General features: G+C 29.9%; 2 protein-coding genes across 2 annotated transcripts in view; one reads left to right on the forward strand and one right to left on the reverse strand.

The window, feature by feature from the left end:
• The window catches only part of LOC113378291 (cytosolic carboxypeptidase 1-like), a 317444-nt gene that overhangs the window by 18567 nt on the left and 282764 nt on the right, over positions 1-16113 (forward strand). The gene's annotated exons all lie outside the window — the stretch shown is intronic.
• Positions 588-2946, reverse strand: LOC113378294. The gene is made up of 2 exons (XM_026618825.1): positions 2888-2946; positions 588-1554 (listed from the first exon to the last, which is right to left on the reverse strand). The coding sequence occupies exons 1-2, from the start codon at positions 2893-2895 to the stop codon at positions 720-722; spliced, it is 843 nt and encodes a 280-aa protein (XP_026474610.1). The 5' UTR covers positions 2896-2946; the 3' UTR covers positions 588-719.

Raw genomic sequence — 16113 nt, forward strand, 5'->3', positions numbered from 1 at the left:
TTAAATTATTATATTGTATGTAATAGTATCAGTATTACAAGAATAATCTTAACTAATAATACAGTTTTACTACTACAATTATAATAATGGGCGAATATGAACGATACGATGGGCAAGTTCATAAGATGTTTGTTAGAATTATTTATATACCTATATTTTAAAAGTGCTTCTACTTCATTCTAATGAAATAGTGCATTGGCCCCTGTTCCTTATACCTGTGAAATTCAAAAACGTTTATGCTTTTGATTTGTTTAAACATCTTATGAAAACGACCATTCAAATTGATTTTTTATCAGTATGATAATGAGAAAATTATACGTATATTTCCATCATTGATTTCTTAAATTAGGTGAGTAATATCGACATTTAAAACTAACATAATCTAATGGAATTGCGATCATGGAAAACTTAGTAAATTGAATATCTAATATTCGATGGAAGCTTGAAATTTTAACTATGATCGATAAGGCAACTGTTATATGGAATGTATATAATAATATTTCATAGAGAAACTAATGCTATATACTGTTGTACATGTTAAATAGTGAAGTCGCTACAATTGTTTTTCGATTGTCAGTGCTGTTTTTTTCCACTGAATAGTTCCGTTGGCGAAGATACGCACTCTACACAGCTCCATATAATATTTTTAGTATCAAAATTAAAATTATTAATAGTACGAAGAAGAAAATTATTCGAAAGAGGTTGCTCAAATAGAATCATCAATGCTCGGTTTCGGATTGTTTGTGTGATCCGCGCACTGACTGCATGTATTTGAACGTTGTCATATCAGGTAGAACGGTGCTGACGAAGGAATCGCGCTCTTTAACTTCATCCTGATTTGTTTCGACGTTTGTGAATTCATCGTGGCTGCCAGTGTTGGGGTCATCGCCTTGGGGCATTTCGTGATGGTCCGCCGCATAAGGTCCCGAGGTAGCTGATGCCTCTTCGTTCTTCAGCGAGTTGTCTGGCTGAGGTGGCAGATCAGTTGGTGTGTTATTGACATCGGTGTCACTGGCTAAACTCATGTAAGTTGTGAATTCAACGTCCACTCGCTTAGATTCTGGTTTAGAATCGGTTTTAGAGTCTGAATGATGTTGATCTACTTCGCTGTTAGATGTCAACACGTTAATTCCTGAATAATGACCATCGATTTGGGGAATGTGGTGTCTGGCATGAGGGCCCATGTCTTTAGGTTCATGTTGCAGGTTCATCAAAGAAGCAGCTTTACCCATAGGTTGGTTGTGAGGGCGCAAAGTGTTGATCAGATCGGATAAGCTGAAACGAGTTGCGCTATCCAACTCGGGTTGTTGCCTGAAGGTTGCTCTGGGCTCTTCTTCATTCTCAGATGCAGGTTCCTCCTCATCGGCTTCGACTTCTTCTTCAGCTGAATGATTTTCTTCTTCGGTACTATCGCTGGAAGCTTGCTTTTTCTCTTCGCTAGTTTCTTCCGATTGTTTTTCGTCGTTCAATGGAGGCTGTTGAGTGGTGCTCGTCATCACATAAGGAGTTGTAGGTGGCAATTGTGTTGTGGTTGTCGTAAGCGATAATGGTTTCCTGAGGAGTCAAAGTTTTTGTTAGGTCCACTTAAATTATCAAATATTAAATTGACTGCATATTAATTTTCAATGTGCAATTACATGGCTTGTTTCGCTTCAGAAGGGACAACTTATTTAACATTTATTGCAATAAATTAATTTTTTAATTTTCAAAAATATTTTGTTTCCGAGTTCTCTCATCTATTTACTATTAAATTCAGAAAGTACAAATAAAATACATATAAATGTGCGTATCTGCAATTTTGAAAACTTATATATATATATATATATATATATATACATATATATATATATATATATATATATATATATATATATATATATATATATATATATATTGCCAATGTACATATTTTAGTCATTTGTCTTTTGTTATGATATAATAAATCGAAAACATAATTTTTTAAATACACTTTTCAACTAAATGATTTTTTTAATTAGTGCTTGCATAATCTCATTACAGCAAAATCTCATGACGTAAGTTTTTGCTCGAAAATTAATTGTGTTAAATACGTTAGCACGATTTAGTTAAATTAGGTGAATTTAGTTGCCAAGATCATTGGTTTTGTTTGCTAAACCCAATAAAAAAAATTCTCGCTCTGTTCTTGTAACATGACGATATTAAAAAATATTGTCAATGGCATTGGTAAAACATAATCATAGACATAAACTGAACGTATGCAGAATTTTGTTATTTTGTTCCTAATCTTAATACTATTATTATATTGTTAAGTAACGATATTATATAATTAGCAGTATGTGGTCTTAATAATTAATATAATTAATGATAAAGCAGTGTAAGCCCATTCACCAACCACCATAAGTTATATAATAATATAAATATATCTAATAACAAATAATAACAAATACGGAAAACAATAATTTATGAATATGCATAATATTGTTATTGTAAAATAATTCAGGCACTTTATTTAATTCGCATTGTGTAAGTTTATTTTATCGGAAATGTTTTCTTCATTCGTATTATAACAGTTCTACTAGATAAATCACAAATGAGTAGTAATTGTTCGTTAATCTTCTAAAATATTATATTGATATGTTAGTCATTAAGTATATAGAATTAAAATAAGTTAATATAAATAGCACTGCTTATATGAGAAGAAATTTTACATTCAGATGGAGTGTCAACAATTTAGTTTGATGTTTTGTTTAATGTTAAATACAACGACAATAATGTGAATTACATAAAGTGCTCTGCTGCTGATTACGCATACACAAAATATTAGGTGTGTATATAATACCTAAATAAAAACACTAAAAAGTTCATGATATTTCTATATGCGTTTGGTGGGAGGTAAGATTGGGCTCACCTTAGCATTTATCTTAATCCCTTACCCCTGCGCCGAGGAGACGGGAATGCTTCCGTAATTGTAGTAATAGCAGCGCGTCTGCTCGCAGATGAAATCTTTGACTTCTGTGCAGTCAGCTGTGTCCCATTCCAGTGTTGGGGCCCTCAGGGCCACGCAGCCGTTGGTCGAACCACTGTCGCCGCTGTTGAACAAAAAACAGACATTTTAAATTTATTACACGAGCATTGCCACAAAATGCAAAACATTATTTATTAGAATTCCACAGACCGCTGAATTTATCGGAATGCAATAGGGAAGTTGCTGATAGACATGGATGTTTCCAAATAAATATCTCACAAAATGTGAGATGATCAAAATGTGAACTCTGCATTAAAGTATATATCGTGATTGGTTTCTCCAGTATGAAGGCATTTGGGACAATTTTCGGATTGAATCGCATGATTTGGTAGTCACAAAACTGTCAAAAAGCTATATCTTTGTGGTTTATTAGAGCATTATACACAATGTCAACTGCTATAACCTAACTTCTGAATGGCACAAATGTCAAAAGATAACATTAGTTTGACTTCGCGCCTATTTTATTTATAGGTGCAACAAATTGTACTTTTATTATAGCTGCTTGAGTTCGTGGGTTCGTCAGTTCGAACCCCCGCTTTGAATAACCTAATATCATGCAATTCAGATATCAATTTTTACTCGAAAATATATATTAAAAATATGTTCCTTATTTCCGCACTGTGGTGTGAAATGGCAATAGGAAATCTCTCACACTATTCTTTCCTGAATCGATTTGCGGTTTAACTCAACTCACGGACCTGCCCTAGGGCAGGCTACCCATTATTATTATTTATTATATTGAAACGTAGAATCTTTTAAACTATTATCCAATATAGCAAAGCTCCATAATTTTGTGGTATAAATATTTCTGTGATCTATAGAACCTATATTTCTATAAGTAGATATTTGTGAGCTTGCTCGTATATCTAAGTGGCTAGAACGACTGGAGTCAGAGGTTACGGGTTGATCAAGTTCTCCAGCAGTAGTGACAACGATTTTCACTTGTAAATATAGATTTCAATATATTTCTAAGTAAAGATAGCCCTGATCCTGCATTGCTGCATCAATATATATTCGCCCTATTACAAAAATTGTAATAATACTTCATCACACAGAGATGCGACAACTATTTGGATTGCCATCTGTAGAACCGACTAATATTAAGTCACTTTAGCATATCTTATTCTTCTCATCTGTAGGTTCTTATTGCTAATCAAAAATTAAAAAAAATATAGGTTTTTGTACAGAACTTTCGAATGTCATGGTGTTTCCTTAATTTATAAATATATTCGCTAGGACGTTTAAAATGTTTTTGGTTTGCTATTTTGGAAATGTAATAATTTATACTTAATTTAAATTTTCAAATAAATGAAGTTTGATTATTGTAATTTTGATATCATTATTTTTTTATTTCTTTGCTCGATTCTGAATTTGTAATAATGTCACGTTAATTCTTTATAACAATGTGATATTAAAATTACCAGTGAAGAGGTTTTACAACCTAACGGGATTCGACAACAAAAGCATTCAATATAGCAAACTCGATTAGAAATGCAATGTATTATAGTAAGCACACTATAAAATCATTTCGCAAGTAATGATATTATAATGTTATAATAATTTCATATGTAACGGTTCAATTGTTGGATAAGCTTGTGTGCAAGATTTTTTTCATGACTTAAAGGTGAATTATTTCATATAACACTATATTTTTTACAGTAACAATTTGATCGTTGATAAAATGAAATGAATATGTAATACATCATGGTTTAATCATGAGTATAATTTATTTTTGAATCATTTAATAAAAACGTAACGAAAAATAACTCGAGTTATTATATTTACAAAATTGGTCTCGTGAACTTAACAACAGTGCTCACAACCAAAAAAACTAACAACGATAGAAAATACTTTTATTAAGGAATTTCAAACATTGCCGTTTTTTTTCTAACATCGACGTCATAAGCTTGGCTATACATCGTTTTCTCTTTACTTTCAAATATTGTTATTAAGAAATTCTTAACTTCACTCGGTTTTGAGATATCGGTGGTGAACCTTTTTACCCGCGGACCCTTAAACCCCCTCTACCCTATATGTAACAAAAGTATGTATGAACGTGCGAGTGTGTTTAATTTGGTCATTCTTAAAAGATTACATCAATTTGATGTTCATATAATTGATATCAAAACTGCACCCAACATGCTGTGTTATTTTCACTTATGCCCGCGATGAGAGCCTTATTACATGGTACGCGTCAATAATATGTCATTATGATCGATGAATCGAATCGTTCTGTCGGCGGTGCTAAATTATTCTTCGAATTAATGGTATCGATTATCAGTGATTTAGTTCCGAATTTGTATTCGATATGGCTCTTATGCAATATCATAATTACCGTCTCGTAAATCTCGAATGTGATGCATTTTAATAACGTTTTACTCTAGAGCAGCAACATGGAGGATATATCCTTACATGATAACTTTGTGATTATAATTTTTAATGTGTATTTGTAATTATTCTGATGATGAGCTTTACATTTTATTATGAATAGTGTGTTTTTGATTTTCTTTATTTACAATTGTAATAGTAAAAATATTTGTGCTTAGATTTGGTTTTTCATTGGGTAAAGTAGGATATTAGCAATAAATTATGAAATATTTTTTATTTCCTTGCTAGGCTAGGCGCAAATAAGACGAGGTAGAATTTTAATCGATTCTGCTTCCGATTTCAATTTGATTTAGATTTGATCATAAAAAGATATTGATAAAATAAAATAAATGTTGAAAACTTTTTTAGTTCGATTACATGCGTAATAACATATATTATAGTATTTATTATATAAAAAGTTGTGTGGTTTCTCTGGCGCTATTTTTATGCTCCATACATTTCATTTAGCACTATTGCAGTATTATTTTTATATGTATGATCAAAAATTCATCTTGTTTGATTGGTGGAAATTCCTTTTTTTTAATTTATTTTTTTCGTTATACCAATGGGTTTAGGCAATATGTTTCAGGTTGAATTATTGGCGTGAACTTTAAGTCAAATATTTTTTGCAAGATGAATATATTTTCTGTAGATATTGAATTGAATTGAGTTTTTATTTTTGTTTAAATTTCAATCGAAATAAAACAATTTTATAACTGACTGTTAATTCTTTCCGTTGCACGACTTCCTGTTTTACGTCGTTGAAAGCCGCATGACAAACCGCTTTTATGTCAAACAAAAACTATGTTTAACGGTTGAGAGTTGATTTAATTTTATCAACACACATGTCAAGTAAAAAAAATGTGACGAATCGATTATCCTTGGATTCAAGATAAGATTAATAACATTTTATTATTGATGATTCGTACTGTAATATACGAAGAAATGATGATAAAATTAAATAGGCTATTGAAGTATAATAACGATTTATGGTGTATATTATAGAAAATAGATATGATATTTATTAGAAAAATCTAAATGGTGGGGTATTATTTGTGAAATTTACTTTTATAAAATTGTCTTTTTGCTACGGCGATATTTTTCAAGCCAGTTACCAGCTCAAGCATTTGTTACACTAAATATCTCAAGATTTTTTACTCATTATAATAAAAATGTAATTGAAAATTAAAAATGACACCTCTAAAAAAAACTAAAAACCACAAGAACAAAATAAAATTCTCAAAAATTTAACTCAGAGTGATAAATCTTGAACCAAGAGTCGACACCCTCCTTCACACAGGTTGTCATGCGGACGTCGTCTATAGGCGACGATAGTAGTGAGAGGGTTAACCAATGGCAAATAATCTTGTACGAAAATAGCACGAAATTCAGTAATCAACTAAACAACACATTCATTTTTTTTGCAAATTGAACTTCAATAATAGAAAAGTCCGAACACAATTTTTGATGAAATCTTTCAATAATTAAATACGTGTGCTTAAAAAAAAACAGAAAATTAGTATGATATTGTTTCGTGTGTTTTAGCGTTGTAGGGAAAATATATTGTAAAAATCAAACCTATTATATCATAACAAATAACGCATATCAAACAAACGACTATCTGACTATATTCAGTAAAACTCCTAGCTAATTCGAAATGTGTTTTTTGCTGTTTTTCAAAACATTTATCGCTTGGTCCTTTTTATAACCTCCATAGGTTAAAATTGGACGGTCAGGCAAACAGGCCCACTAACTTTTATTTTACGAAAAAATAGCTGCATTATTCAACCAATGCAAAATATAAATTTTATGGCAACATTTTGTACACTGTACCTTGTTCTGGTATCTGAAAAAAATTCTTAACTTTACTTGTTTTAAAGATATCGCGGAACTTTCAGCCCCACTCTACCTGATATGGTATTATTTTACATATTTGTAATATAAAATATATCAAATAGTTTTGAATCTTTTCAGTGTCACAATAGTGTTCAATAAATCTTGATCCATTTTGAGCAAAATGCTACCATCTTTTATTCAAAATTAGACTACTTCAAAAATTGGTTCTCCGATTTTTTAGTCTATCTATATCTATGATATTAATAATGAAAAATTGTTTTTGGCAAAGGACTATAAAAAATCGTGTATAAAGTTATTTGTACGTCATAAAAGTTGATTTATTTTATTCTTTATAAGAATTGAGCTACATATTTTTTCTTAATAAAATAGTTCTCTATCTGAAACATTACACCGACTAGTGACATGTACAAAGACGTTTACACTTGCGTCCGGTGATATAGTTCGAAATGTTTTTTGGGTTAAGTCGCGAAGCAAACGAACTGAAACCATCGTTTCCTGCACACCTGAATCCCATCGCTGGTGGACACGGACGCGCATCCGTCGCGCAGAAACAAAAGACGTCGAATAGATGTATCGGCGTATCACAACTTGATGGACAATAGCCCGTGAGAGCAGCAAAGTTTGCAAAGATTGACTTATGAGAGTACTAATTTATGTGACTTATGAAAGGTAACTTGAAGGTAAAGTTTACCCTGTTTGCAATAACATGATAAAATCAAATTTAAATACTTAAATTATTTTATAATATTTTAGAAAATCAATGTTTATGGAGCAATCTTGTCGATGAATTGTGGAAATAATGGAATTTCAATGTAATAAAATATTTTATTGCACGTGCTTGTTTAAAACAATTCAATCAATTCATATTTGAATTCATATTCGTCAGAAATAAAAATGTTTTTAATTGAAAATAAGCCCACTTCGGTCACTGCGGTGTGAATTGGCAACAGAAAATATCTCACACTATTCTTCCCTGAATCGAGTTAGAGTTTAACTCAGCTCACGGACCTGCTCTAAGGCAGTACTACCGATTATTATTATTATTCGGTTTCTACTTTTGGTCTCAAAATTCATTTTGAATAATTATCAGTTAATTATCAGGTATTGACATTAATTACACAGGCCAACAAAGAAAATGGTGCAAACGATTTTAATGCTGTTTTTAAGTATATTTGGGGCGCTGATTTCAAAAATGACATTAATTTTTTTCTATGAGCTTTAGTTTTCAAGATATAAGGAATGAAAGTACAAAATAGTAATACAATTCAGAATTTTATTTTAATGAGATATGTCTACTCGTACATACAAACTTACAAGACCCATTCGGCCTTAGTTGGGACATTAGTTGACACTATGAAAAGTTCTTTTCCGTGACGACCTAGAATGGACCCGGTTTCGGCAACTTCTTTCCAAGTTGCAAACTAGAGCTGATACAAAAAATGGTTTGCAGATTTGAAATCAACGCAAAAAATTCTATAGGAATCAGCTTTAACATTTGATGCACCAAACAAAAAAAAATTTTTTGTAGGCCTGTGTTATTATAAAAACTTTTCATTACATAGGTATCGTTTGAAATGGTTAGTTATTATCGTTTATTATGCTTAGTTATTATTTATATAGCATTAAATAATTATATTTCTAATAAACATTAATTTCAATAACATAAATCATTATATAATATTTAAAAAAAATTATAGCCAGCCTAATATGTATCCAGCCATCATCTTAATTTATACGACGTCGATATCAGATAAACGGCTATATATCGATATTTATAAGAAAAGTATTTTTCCGTTGATATTTTTTTTGTATTTGAGCTCTGTTATTTAGTTCATAATACCTGTTTTTAAATATTCGTTTATTCCTTTTATAGGATGCATTATTATTTTTAAGTTAGATTCAACAGTTTTTTTTATATATATACTCCATAAAGGCTTGCATATGGGTGAAGTAAAAATAAAGTAAACTTATGTAAAAAAAAGCAATTTTACAAAAAATGTTGGATCTGTTTGCTTCCTGGATGTCTCTTTAAATCCAGTCGTGAGGTAAAAACGGGATGATTACAAGTTTTAGAAAAACAGTAAAAAAAGTATTTCTATAACTAGGCATTAACTGGAAATTTTAGTGAAAATAGTTTGCTAGTTGTTCGTTTTGTACGCGTTATGTGTTGATTGGACCTTTGTGCCCCGCCTCACCCTATTATTTATGAACTATGGTCATCAGTATAGAATTGTTTCTAGAGCGAATTATAAATATGACTGTGAAACTTATAATTAAATTGAAATTTTAACTAAAATTTAGTAAGTTTTGTCTACAATAACTGGCCAATATAATTATCGGAACAAACTGTGCACCATGCACGTTCTACTTCGAAAATCAAGTCAAATTATGCAGGTGTTTCTTTTTCGAAACAAAGTGATTCCCACACAAAAGTTAAATACTGAGGAATAAAATTTTCAATTGTTTTCTCATAGCTTCAATTTGCAAATATTAGCATACACATTTCAGGTATTTCGTATAAAAGGGCTCCAGGTACAGAATGCGTTCGTGTGTAATTTGCTGCGTCTCCCCGCGGTCACGGATGAGCCGACAGACGACGGTCGCGAACAGACAAAAGACGAAACTCGTGAGAAAACTCGATATCTGCCTTCTTATATTAAACTTGGAACCACCATGCACTATGATAGTATAGGGATTTTTCGAAATAAATACGTTTTTGTTGTTTAATCACTAAATCGAAGAATCTTTACAATGGCATAACTGAAAAGGTGACACAAATATTGTAAATATTTGTTATTTATTTAGAGGTGTGAGAGAAAATCTATTGGAATATAATATAAATATAATATAAATCTAGTGGAAAACTTATTTGCAATTAATTTTTGAATTTTGAATTTCACCTGTATTTTTTACCTTTACTTTTGATGTTTTGATAGCTTGGAATTGATAGCTTTTATATTACTATTTTTTAAATAAATCTCTTACACTAATCTTTCCTGAATCGAGTTGGCAGTACTACCCATTATTATTCATTATCCTAGAAATTGTTATATTTTCTTCACTGGAATACATTTATTTGTTTTAATATTACTATATATGTATATTAGGGAGATCCTTAAAATGGTCATTTTCGAATTTTCTTGCTCCAAGGGCCCAAATGGTTCCAAATTGATAAAAAATAATTCTCTGAAAATTTTAGCTCTTAATATTAACGTTTAGATAGAGCGCAATTTAATCAAACTTCATATGGAAAGAACATGAAAAAATTTTTGAAAATTAAAAAAAAAATGTGTTAGGTATAACTTAGCGACAAATGAAATGAGTTTTATTCTTTCATTTGTTTGCTAAATTACATCTAAAAAACATTTTTAAAATTTTTGAAAATTTTTCCATGCTATTTCCATACAAAACTTTGATTGAATTGCGCTCTATCTAAACGTTAATATTAAGAGCTTAAACTTTCAGAGAATTGTTTTTTATCTATTTGGAGCCATTTGAGCCCCTGGGAGCAAGGAAATTCGAAAATGACCATTTTAAGGACCACCCTAATGTATATAGGTATATTTATTTGAAAATTTCCATATTAAATGAATTTATTTATGTGTATTGATAATAATAATTAAATTGATTTTAGTTTTTGTAAGCTTGCACTTGCAATAATATATTTTATTGCATGAAATACCATCATTTTCACGATTCAATAACAAGATTGGATTACATTACATAAAATATTTTGAAATAATTTAAGTATTTATTTTATTATCGTATTATTATTTTATTACATTTCTGGCGAAGAAGTGCTTTGCGATGGAGAATAACAAAAACTGATAGTTTATGAATAAAACGTCTGATAATTTAGGAAAATAGTAGAAAATATATAATAATTAAATATCGTTTGTGTATAAAATATAATATTTATCAATTCAATTTAGCAGCATTAAGTGAGTATAATATTATGCTGTTTCCAAGCAAGTTTAAAATCAAAATAGATATATTATGTTTTAAGTTTATTTTATGTCTATTAATAATATTATCACATATGGTTTTATGATGTAGTTCAGTTTGTGGCTTTACTGACTTTTCGTAATAACCATTGATACTTGTAACCTTTTCAACGTATCATGTATATGTTTCGAAAAACGCATTAAACCTTACTTATTTTGAGCATAAAGCCCATATTTGATAGTTTCTGCATATTACATTTATGATCGTGCATCGATTCAAAGCCAATATATAGAAATAGTGTGAAATGAGAAGATAATAGAAGAAATAACCATATAACTGTGTAATAATCTTAGAAATCGCGCACGTTCCTGATTTGGTACCGTTACTTGATGACGGTTAACGCGCGTCTTAGCGTGCTGCCAATTTGAATTGTCCGCTTGTCTGTTAGACATAAGACACAGTGAGTAGTGGGTACCTTCGTACGAGAAGTCCTCGTCAAAAAGCTCTTTGTGAAGCGATTCAATAAAAGCCTGCTGCACATGCACCTACAAGTCGTTACTTTTGCATTAGATGCAGAGACCCACGTTACTCCAAGTATGCGGATGTCGCTGCGAACACGTATCTGCGATGCGGACCATGCGTCCGACGATGGAATTCGCGAAAGACACCCGAGGCATCGGTATGTGCGGACTGGCGAAATTCAACTACTAGCTATATTTTAACGCTATTCGATTCGTAAATCTATCCTTCGATTTGTCTCATGGAGCGAATTGCAACGAGCCTCCTTAAATAATTGGCATAACGATAATATACGAGATATTTCGTACGTAACGCACGAACTTCATATCATTATCGGCCTCTATCCGTTTATAACAGTATTTTTTTTTTTTTCAAATTAATGTATAAAATTCTAGAATTTTTGATAATTTTGATTGTTTCAAGACAACCTTCTAGTGACTTCTTTATTTGTGTTATGAGGAATACGAAGCTGTTAAAATTAAACAATTTTTAAAGTTTTAACAAAAATTATTCAAATCTCGAAACAAACGAAAATATTTAACGAACTTTTAAACGTAGTACACCATCTCTCGTACACGCTTTTGGTTACGAATGGGTCGATTTTTTGGTTTTACAAAAACAAAAAGAGTAATAAGAATAGAATAGAACACAAAAGTAATTATAAGCCTATATATGCAAACGAAAATCAAAAATTCTGTATAAATTAAGTTGTTGGTATTAATGAATTATGTGACTTAAGTCACAGCAGCCTATAATGTTCTCACTTCTGTATATGAAAATGTTATTTTAGATTGAAACACCTAGGTTATGAATATCCATATTGTCTGTCTAGATTACATTTTAGAATTAAGATTTATGCGTAATATTACAGAAAAAGCTAGAATTATTTGGTAAATTATCGAAAAATATGCAATGTGAAATGAAAATTATGCGAGATCTAGAGGGTTAAGTTTCTCTTGTGTGAAAAATGTATACTATATATTGAACCAATTAATGAAAATCATTAAATTTTATTCAACTTTTCATGGACACCAGCAAAATTTGATAGTATTATAATTATTATTTATTTTGATCAGACATGTTATGCCTCACCTTTGTTATTTTGTTTCATAATTCACGCATTTATAATATAACGCAAAATTCAGCATTCAAAGTATATTCATTATTAGGATCCCCATAGTAAAATATGTACCATATAAATTCCGCAACCGAATTCAATATTATGCTAATGTTTTATATCAAGTTATTAATAACTTTTTATTTAAATAAATGTAGTAACAAGTTTTTTTAATTCAATTTATCAATTTCACGTGTCAGAAGTATTCAAAACAATCTAAAGAAACAAGTATGTAAACATGTACAGTATATATGAAAATACAAAGACATAACTTTTTCATTCTACATATATTTATTAAATACGAAGGGCGTGTTATCACAAATTAAAAATAGTTGTCTCTAAAATGACCATAATAGAGCCCACAAGTCGTAAAAAAATGTTTTACGCGGATACTGTCTAAAAAACAGCAAACTAAAAACACGAATCAAGTCAATTTCTATTCGAGATTAAGCTTAATCGTGAGTTAAAAGGCTAAGAATCTCAATCGTTCATATTTTTATAGCAACCATATTTGTCTATTGTCCTATGGTATTCTTTAGGTTCAATTTATCATTCGATTAATAAGCGTGTATCATTGATTTCAATATTATTGACAAGTACTCATAATTGCTTTATCTTACATCTAAATTTACCGGTCGCGCTCTTTTATCCGCCTTTTTTACTTCACTGTGCTGGCGGGGTCTACGCCCACCAACATTTGTAAAATATAATTACTATTTCGAGCAAATCAAGTTTTTATCTTTTAAATAATCACGGCCATTGGGCAAAAACAATGCGAGAAAAGAATATACATACCCAAGTTGGATATATGTGTTTGTGTATAAATGAATTATGCGTTGTACCGTTTTTATCCACGCGCATCGCCGGGTAGTTTTTTGCCAATCATTGAACTGTAATTGTAGAGTTCGAACCTAAGTCAATATAAACATGTGCTATTCATATATCATTGTACGTCAATTCGACTTCTTATGGCAATGTTAATAAATCATGACGTTAATATATAGTTGCAAGTACAACAACGATGAAGTGGAATGCGCGGACATATGAAGTGATTGCGATACATAATAACCACAATCATTATTTGTGAACTTGTATGCTCGGGCCAGTTTTGTACGTTCAATTAAACATGTATATATATATATATATATATATATATATATAAATCTCGTGTCATGATGTGTAAAAATAATATTCTTCGAAACCGTGCAATCTATGGTAATATTACACAAAACACGCACATACACGCATGTATGTATATGTATTTATCAAAATATGTATATATTTATCAAAAGATCTACCACTGATATTCGAAAAACAAGTAACGTTAAAAATTTTTTAACAATATTTTGAAGAAAAGGGAAAAATGTGTATAACCATTCTTCCATCACCTTAATTTTTACGACTTTACTATTGGGCGATAAACGGCAATGTTCGAAAATCCATAACAAAAGTATTTTCCTCGTTGTCAGTTTTTCAGTTTGTGAGCACTGTCGTTTAGTTTACGAGACCTTAATATAATTTTTAAGTATACGTTATTTAATTGTTTTGAAAACTGCATTGTTAATTTTAAGTCAAATTGTATAATCTCTATAAAAGCTTCCACGTGGGCGGGTTAAAAAAGACAAATTGAACCTTTATCTTGAGAAAGGTGTAAACAATAAAAAATAGTAATTAAAAAAGTATATTAAGTTTGAAAAAGCAATTATACAAAAGATAAATTAAACATGGACAAATAAAATTTTTGAAAATTATGAGTTTTTAAGTTCAACCTAGAGCTTTGGCACAACTGTGAAACTTGTTCGGTTATTATGGTTAATTTTTATGCATTTTAATCGTAATCATAAATAACATTTCTAGGACCACAGTCAAAAATAATGAAGCAACTGGAAGCAAGTTTTCTTGAAATAAGGCTATTTGTTGAACTATAATTTAAAATTTACAAAATTGTTCGACTTCGAAAGGAAAAGGAAGTTGGCGCATTTTATCAGGATTGTTATTGGAAAATTTTAAATGAAAAATTAAAAACCTAAAAATGATATGATTTTTGAGAGGGCATTTTATTATCAATCTGTTCAAATGTTTGTTTTACGCACATGCTTTAATGTGAGCGAAATGCGTTAGCCGTTATATGTTATTTTTAGGTTTTTATTTTTTTACTATAAAATTTTCAACAATAAAATATTAACAATATTTATATCACATCTGATTTATAATCATTTGATTTTTTTTCAAATGAAAACATTATTGTTATATACGTGTAAATTAGATCATTTTCCATTTGTGCTAAACTACATTTGCATCCACTTTTTTTCGTATGACTAGTCTAAGTAAAGCATAAATACTGTGAAAATTATTAATGCTCAAGTTTTTGCTTTAAATATCTTATATTACTTATTTAACGTGATATTAAAATTTGGTATTGTTGAACATTTAAAATCGTTTAAATTATATTAAATTTAATTATTCACTCGTTCAGAAGATACTTTGTTTCTGGCCGAAGACCTATGTTTCTTTATTGTCCTCAATTTATCTATTGAATCAATTGTCTTCAGCGTATACTACGCCAACTGATAAGTGGAAATACAGTAGTAAACTGTTTATAATAGTTTTTGGTAGAGGCAGGTCCAGCTGTTTCCGAAATATGGAAAACGTTAATAATTAAAAAAAAGTATTCAATAAGTATATATTAGATTAACGTTAAACTAATGTTTTATTTACTAAATACTGGATTCTAAAAATAAAAAATTTAACATTCTTACAAGATTCATCTTTTGGTTGAAGAATTTATTATGTCAATATTAGTTAATTCTATAAAACAGAAACAAACGAATCTTTTTTTTTTGAAACATCTGACTCAAACTGACAAAGTAAAATTTTCGAAATATGTACAGTCGATATTTACTACAATTTCTGAAATAGATAAATAGTGGGTAAAACTTCGATATAAATAATTGTCTCTATTACTTATACATCTATTATAAGCGAATTAATAAATAGAATAGATGCAGATGAACAATAAATTCAACCGTAGAAAAAGATTAAAATATATTATCAACTGTTATTTCAAAAGCGGTTTGAGATTTTTTTTTTAAAAAAGTCAGTTTTAGTTATATTGAGCTAAAAGTATTAAGAAAATATTAGGTAGGTAGAAAAAGAAGGTTTTCTAGCAAAATCTATATTTTAATATCATATGCGTAATAATAACTATTAAGATTAACGATTTTATTAAAACTCTGTGAAATATCTCATTTAATAGACCGCTCTGGTTTCACTTTTCTGTAATTATAATCACGCTTAATATGTA

This window comes from Ctenocephalides felis, unplaced genomic scaffold (genome assembly GCF_003426905.1).
Source record: "Ctenocephalides felis isolate EL2017-DRISC unplaced genomic scaffold, ASM342690v1 CF-g0.4_SCAFFOLD_01886, whole genome shotgun sequence".
NCBI lineage: Eukaryota > Metazoa > Arthropoda > Insecta > Siphonaptera > Pulicidae > Ctenocephalides > Ctenocephalides felis.